Source organism: Electrophorus electricus, chromosome 8 (assembly GCF_013358815.1).
Source record: "Electrophorus electricus isolate fEleEle1 chromosome 8, fEleEle1.pri, whole genome shotgun sequence".
Taxonomy (NCBI): Eukaryota; Metazoa; Chordata; class Actinopteri; order Gymnotiformes; family Gymnotidae; genus Electrophorus; species Electrophorus electricus.
This window is the reverse complement of record NC_049542.1, coordinates 19,852,367-19,859,866: the sequence shown is the minus strand read 5'-3', so window position 1 is coordinate 19,859,866 and position 7,500 is coordinate 19,852,367. Positions and strand designations below refer to the sequence as shown.

Below are 7,500 nucleotides of genomic sequence, written 5' to 3'. Positions count from 1 at the left end.
TTCCTGTCCACATTATGTCCACAATTTGGTGATTTACTTCACACACTCTACTAAGATGCAATCATGGTACTGCATGTTATCATTAAACTCTCTTAGCTCATAATGGACCAATCAGATCACCACAAAAACAAAACAAAAAACAAAAAAGTCCCATTGTTCGTCTGCAGCTTCAGGCCTGCCAGCATACTGCACAACCACCACGGACTGATCCAGGGTTAGTCACTCCAACTCTCCAACTAATCCAATTCTCACTTTCAGTGTGTAGCTCTCTCTAGAATGCCCTGGAGCTATGAATATAGGCAACATGATTGATTGATTGATTATATATAGATGTATACTGTATTTTGTTTAACTGCATGGTATAATTTTAATGTATTCAGAAAACAGTACAGGACTGACTAATAAATAGTGTATGTAGTATGGTGAGAAGGTTGGTGAAAAATGTTTGCTACATTATCTTGCATTTAACATGAATAGCATAAAGTTATGTATTGTAGAAAACATATAGAAAACATTTTCAGATATATAGAAAAAGTCAAGTTTCAGTCAAAACTCTCCTATGTTAGATGGCCTTATCATTCAGAATGATATGTTATGACAGTGTAGTGTAGAGAAAATGGGAGACAAGGTAACACTGGCTATCTTTATCTCTGTGGTAGATTACAATGCCTAATTTGATTGAATGTTGCCAGGTAGCCTATTTGATTGAATGATATAGCACTCGGTATTTAACTGTTGGGGACATACATGGAAGATGCAATAACAGCAGTGTAGATGCATTGCTGGTGTCACTGACCATGTGTTTTATTTCTGAATTGTAACTTCTCTGAGAGAACCATATACAGTAAAAATAAATGTTCCTGTCTTTGAGGATCTGTGCCTGCTCAGAGTCTTTGGAATGGCCCCATTTCCCCTTTCTTCAGTGCCACTAGGCCAGCCATCTTGTGCTTCTCTCTGTGTCTCAGGAAAGTGCTGCTGTAAGTTACACTAGCTCTGTCCTTCCAAAATTGTCTTGGGGACATCCAAATTCTGTTCTCATTATACTTTTGTCTCGAGACATCTCTTTGCTAGCCTTGCTGATTGTGTTGTGACAGAAACTGCAGCTAGAGGGGATAAAAGGATTTTGTCTGATGCTGAGTTGTGGAGGAAGCACTGTAATCCCTGATGAGCTATTTACATTAGGGGTGCATGTGGTGTGCTGTGCCCCTGTTGTAATGTGTTCTCATGGTGAGACCAGCTGATCCTCACACAGCAGTGACACTGTGTCTTTAGCCTGCTGGTAGCCTTTCTCCAGGCTGAAAGGTTCAGACAGTGCTCTCAGCCCTCTCCTATAGTTCTATAAAATAAATATTTAATACATGCCTGTTCAGATTGCTAATTTGAGTTGTAGATGATAGAACGTATCACAATGCACCAATACTGGAGTGTGCCTGGATTGCTCGTGTTTCTCTGTTACATCAGTTTGCTGCACCGCAGTGGGGGCGGGGGTTGCAGCTCACTCTAGAATGTTTTAATGGGGGTGATGCCATATTTCTGCTTAACATGTACGGTATCTCCCAGATGGCAAGAGGCCTGTATTTCTCTCCTCACTGTTCGATTCTTCCTCTGTTCTTTTCCCCCTGCTGAGCTCCAGCACTCAGCCTGAGTGTCCAGTCATCTCAACCCTCTTTTTATGAGCTCTGCAGAACAGTGTGTGTGCATGCGGAAGAGAGGTTGAGGGGAAAGTAGCATATTTAGAGGCCTTTTGGCAGAGATGTACCAATCAGATTTAGAACTGTTTTTTTTCCCCTCTGAGTCTGCCAACCAGTCTTAAGGCTTTCTCTTTTATTTCTTTCTTTATTCTGCAGTGTGTGTTTGTGTGTGCATGAATGTGTATGTGCGTGCAAATGCTGTGAGCTCACAGCATAAGAGAAGGAAGGAGGGACTAGGAAGCAGATAGGATGAGGGAGGAGGTAGGGAGGGACTAGGAAGCAGATAGGATGAGGGAGGAGGTAGGGAGGGACTAGGAAGCAGATAGGATGAGGGAGGGAGAGTGCTACAGCAGGAGCGGGGGGTTCGGTGAAGCTGCAGCAGGCTAGAAAGAAGACTTTGAGCTGCTGGTGCCTGCCAGTGAGGAAGAGAGAGTGGCAGAGCTACCCAGCGACAGAGTGAGGAAACACGCATCCTGCTGCCCCAAGTTCTTTCCACTGCTGGCGTTCTGAGCTTTGGCACGTCGTGGTCAGGACACGGAATCGCCCCGTCGTGCAGGCGTACACACACGTCTCTCCTGCACTCCCAGACGCGTGAGTGCATGCTGCCTGATTCAGCCGTTAACCCAGATAAGCCGATCCGTCCCCGCAATGCTTAGCCCATGGAGCTCTGCTTTTCCGACGGGACGGATGCTCTTCTCCTCAGCTAGCATGGAGCTCCAGGCAGAGGCTTGACACTCCGGCAAACCCTTGTACTGGACCTCACCCACGGAGGACTCAGCCGACACAGCCCAGCCCAGCACATCCCAGCCTGCCCCACAACTGCTCTAATTAGATTCGTGAGGCAGTGAGTTCAGCAGCACTCCTGCCTGTGCAGGAGAATGTCTTCCATGGAGGGACAAAGAAGAGATGAGAGCCCTCATCTAAGATCCACACACACCGTTCATGGTATGATGGGATTGGTCACGGCCTCAGTCACAAGTGTTGGGGGATAGAGTGAAGTGGACAAGTGTGTGTTTTACTGTGCATGTGAAGCGTGTGAGTAGGGCCTCGACTCATCACACTCCCTGCCCTCTTTATTGACTCTTGCATGATTGACTGTCTTCCCTCAATGTGTGAGATTTGTTACCATGGCAGCAGAGTCAAGATGCCCTCCTCCCCTTCCAGCTTCTTGATGTCCTGGGACTGATCTAGCGTGAAACGTCCCTGGAGCCACACACTCATACACGCAATTCTTCGTGGGACTTGAGGATATACAGAGCCATGATTGGTTCTGATTGGGCTGCTGATGAGCCATCAAAGTCTTGCCTGACGTGGCACTTTTACCCACTGCCTGGAGACCTTCCCCACTGCATAAACAATCAGTGTTGAAATACTATCACAACTACTACGGCTACCAGTACTACTGGCACAGTTACTGTTACCATGACAGTACAATGGTGGCGCTATAAATAAATGTATGCTAGTGTAATCTGGTGATGCGAAGAACTTGTAATACCCAGCAGACATCATGCATGCAAGAAATGTGGACAGGATTCTTCAATCTGTGAAAGCAGAAAGGAGTCGCTGACAATGGGACACTCGATTTTGCCGGGCTGGCAGTGTGATGTGTCCTGCCTCAGATTTACTGACTGTACTCGCACGTATGTGATTGTGTCTGCACTGCAGCGTTGTCTCTGCTCTCACTGAGGAATAACAGCAGGAGGATGGCGAAGGAGTGAGACATCGCCTCATACCCCAGTCTCTGCCCTTCGACACATTGCCTTTCAAATGGCCTAAAAAGGACTTGTTTCATGTGGTTTCCTCTCTAAATCTGCACTGTGTCTTATCTGCATCGGTGAGAGAATGAAAAGACATGCTGGTGAACTTGAATATTTCATAAAGAGAGCAGCCTATATTCAGTTCTGATGTCCTTGACGCTTGAGGAGACCACACACACTGGTGTATTAGTGAAGGATTGACCATACCTTTGCCTGTCTGCTGTAAGGGAGCCACATAGAGACACTACAGCAGGTTTGTAGCTTCAGCCTAAAGCAGCCCTCCTTCATCATAGCTCCATGCCCTATGGCACTACCTGCTGTTCACCTTTAACACTGGGTGGTACAACAGTCGGTCAGTGGATTCTTAGATGATGTAAGGTCAGTAGGGTTTGCTTTTTTTAGGCACACACACCTTGTTTATGGCATTATTTTTCTGACCTCTGTTGGAAATGGGCAGTTCTCTTGGTTGTGTAAAACAGCCCCGGGAAGCAGGACCAAGCGGGGCTCCTCCCCTCTCGCCAAAAAGGAAACTCCATTTCAGACGAAAGCGCAAAGCCAAAAAGACACAGAAAGGCATTGATGTGCAGGAGGAAATGGTCGGAAAGGTCAGAGGTGACTCTTCAACCAAACCAGCATACAGGCAAACAGTGACTGAAACTTCAATGCAGGTGGTCCTGGTACCTGGTGCAGCTCCTATCTTAGGCAGTACAGGGACATTGCGAGGGAGTAGAGTGGCCATTTTGTCTCCTGACCCCAGTCCAGCATGGATGGGAGCTTTCCACCAAGTGTCGGGAAGTAGCATTTGTAAAGAGCCCAAAAATGTGGCTGCCCAGGGTAGCACCACGCCTGGGGGAGGCAGGGTGTGCCGGGTCCGAGAACGGGTCCAGGGAGTCTTGGAGAGACCCTGCCTCTTAAGTGCTGAATCGGAGGACCAGGAGATGATGGAGCAGGATGAAGCTAGACAAAGTGAACTGGTGGCTGGCAACCCTTTGGAGGCAGAGCGGAAGGGTGTTGTCCACATCCGCGAGGCGGATGGCAGGCTCTGTGTGGTTCGCACCGTCTACCCAAGGGACTATGGCTCACCTAGCTGGCATAACAGAGGTGTGGAGGTGCGCTCTGAGCCACCAGCAGCATCTCCCATCATTGGTGGCATTCAGAAAATCCAGGTGCATGAAGATGAGAAGCGACTGTTCCTGGGGTCGTGTGTCACCAAGCAAATAGGCGCAACTGCTCCACCAGGGAATGAACTCCTCCCAGACAGCTCAGCTGAGCGTGCCATTGGTGCTGGCCATCAGCAGGACACCCACTCTTCAGGCTACGCCAGCGACATGCCACTCACTTCCCCAGAGACAGGGGGCGCTGTTCAGACTGACTGGGCAAGCTCTTCTGATATGCTGAGTTCCTCAGTACTGGAGAGTCCCATATCCCCACCAGAGAAACCATCACATCCCCCCTCCAAGGTCAGGCACTCTCTGTCCCCCTCCCACCTAACAGTGGGTTCTCCCAGGTGGTCATACATTTGAAAGAGGTGGATGAAAAGGGATGGTTTTCTCTTGTGTGTGCTATTAGTTGTTTTGTCTGCATTACCAGCCTCAGTGTCCTAAGCCTTTGTCTCAGAGCTTATCAATCGTGCATGAGGCAGACATTTTCACCTCCTTCCTGGCCATGTCCCATGGGCCCAATCAGCACAGAGCAGCTCTCTTCCTTTCTCTCTCTCTCTCTCTCTCTCTCTCTCTCTCTCTCTCTCTCTCTCTCTCTTTCTAGCTCTCTCCCTTCTCTTCTAACTACATCCTTTTTTTCTTCTCCCTTCACTCAACACTCATCCCTGCCAATCCTGATGTGTTTTGTTTGTGTGTGATAGTCTGCCTTGCCACAAATGGAGCACTACTTAGCACATCACCGACACATCACCACACATTAGACACCCCCCCCCCCCCCCCCCCCCCGGGCCAAACCCAACTACAGCTGCATGCAGGCTATGTATGGAGCGCATGGCCTGATCACCTCTCATCTGCCTGCAGTGCTGAGGGTGTTGATGGCTGGTAATGGTTTATTGGATTGAGCAGGAGAGGGATTTCATGACCTTGTTACAGTGGTGCCAGCATCATGTTGGCAGCCTGCTGTTTGGTCCACAGCCCTTTCTTAACCCCCTGTATGCTGGAGTAAGAACAAGCTGCTCATAAATGTTGAATTATTTCATACTAGCAAGCCCAGCTGGCAAGACCAACAGATCAGTACTCTTTGTGCTGGTATGTATGGGTCAGATCTGCATTCTCTGTGCTGGTGTGTATCGCTCTCCGTGATAAATGGCACCCTTCATCACATCTACCTGCATGCCTACATTTTTTCATCTGAATAAAGATGGATTTGATATGCACATTAATCAGGCTAGCTACAGACAGGCACTCCTGGGGCAGGTGAGGATTAATTTCCCCCTCCCTTCATGTTTTCATATCATTCTATTGTAATGTTGTTTTCTTTATTTTTTCTGGGTCTCTTCAGACTTTCTTGCCCCAAGGTTTCAAGTACCAGTACAGATCAGGGTGTTTCTTCTCACTGCCTTTAATGGCAGACATGTAGTCTGTGCCTGCCACATTTGCCCTTACTATGCCGCCACGATGCCGTGTGAAGTGTGTGTGTGGTGCTGATGGTTGTTGGGTGCAGGGCTAGGAACTGCTCAGAATCGCTCTCATTTGATGCTGTTTGTGTGTTGAATTTCGAGAATTTGTCAAAGGTATCCAAGGCATCTGTGGAGCACAGTCATTTGAACTCACTTTACGGCAAAGGAATGACAAGTTTAGGATAAGAATACTAAAATTATTGCTTGGTTCATTGTCACGTTAGAGCTTCTAGTGAAGGTATTGCTAGTTGCTAGCTACTCTATAGAGATGTTGCTAGTTATTTTATGTTGGTTTTACTAGTTTCTGTTTGGAAGCCTGTAGTGTATTTTGTAAGATAGTAGTTTGTGAAGTAGAGAGGACAGTAAAATGTCTGTGAAGCCCAGCACTGCTGCACTAGAGTAGCCTCTCGTTTACAGGGTTCTGGGTTTGCCTAGAATATACTGAGTATTGAAATTGCAATGATATTCTTCTTTCAGGAATGCTTTTTTAGTTTTTTAACTCTCTGACTTCATCTTATCAAAAAGAAGTCCAACAAAGGTTCTGAGACAGTTTCTTAGTAGTAAAAAAAAAATTGAATTCAGGTTGATCTAGACATTACATTTTTCCAAAACTGAAAAGATTGAATGTGTCAGAGAGGCTGTATGAGTGCACTCATACAGCGAGGCTACAGTGACTTGGTGATTAATGCAGGTTTTCCTATCCTTTCATCTGTATTCGTTATAGGCTCACACCAGGCAAGCTGCTGTTTCTCTAAACCATCAAAATAGATTTGATGCCTTTGCTGCCTGGAGTCTCTGTTTAGTTCTTTACATTCCCACATGCAACCCCCCCTCCCCCATCTTTCTTTCTCCCTCCCTCCCTCCCTCTCTGTCATTTGTTCTGAATCTCTTCAGCCGATAGCTATCTGCTGTTCTGAGAGGTTCAGTCTGTTGGTGTGCTTTATAAACACAAGCAAAGAGAGTGAGAGAGGGATGACAGAAGAACGCAGAGCCGCATGGCATGCACAGGCTGATGTGCTGCTCCACTTCCTTTTGTCAGAATGGAAAGCCATCAGGAAAAGGGTGAAGAATAAAGAAAGGGTGGAATGACTGTGGGCCTTCCTGTGGGTGAGAGAGGGGGAAGTGAGATAGATGATAAAGAGAAGTAAAGCTGGACATGGGGGACAACAGAGAAGGTCTTATGAGAACAGGGCAGAACAGGCAATGGAAAACTGAAGTGACTGGGTGTGTGTGGTGGGGGGTGTACGGTTAAGGGAAAGGAGGGTGTGTGTCAGAGAGAGATGGGGAAGGCTTTTAGGGGGAAAAAATGCATCTAAGCATCTAATGAGACAGACTTTATTGACTTTATTGGGGCTAATGAGAAAATGCTTTGGGGCTTATCTCTGTCACAAACACATTGAGTGGATGTACAGCATTGATTAATGAAAGTGAA

General features: G+C 47.0%; 1 protein-coding gene across 20 annotated transcripts in view; it reads left to right on the top strand.

Annotated features, from left to right (window-relative positions):
- macf1a (microtubule actin crosslinking factor 1a) overlaps positions 1-7,500 on the top strand; it is a 130,328-nt gene that overhangs the window by 51,491 nt on the left and 71,337 nt on the right. For 8 of the 20 annotated variants that reach the window (XM_035528853.1, XM_035528852.1, XM_035528846.1 and 5 more), the window contains exon 1: positions 3,898-4,908. The exons of 8 other annotated variants lie outside the window; for them this stretch is intronic. In XM_035528853.1, the coding sequence (XP_035384746.1) occupies positions 3,898-4,908 (1,011 nt within the window). 4 more of the 20 variants (XM_035528847.1, XM_035528858.1, XM_035528844.1 and 1 more) reach the window with 2 other exon arrangements.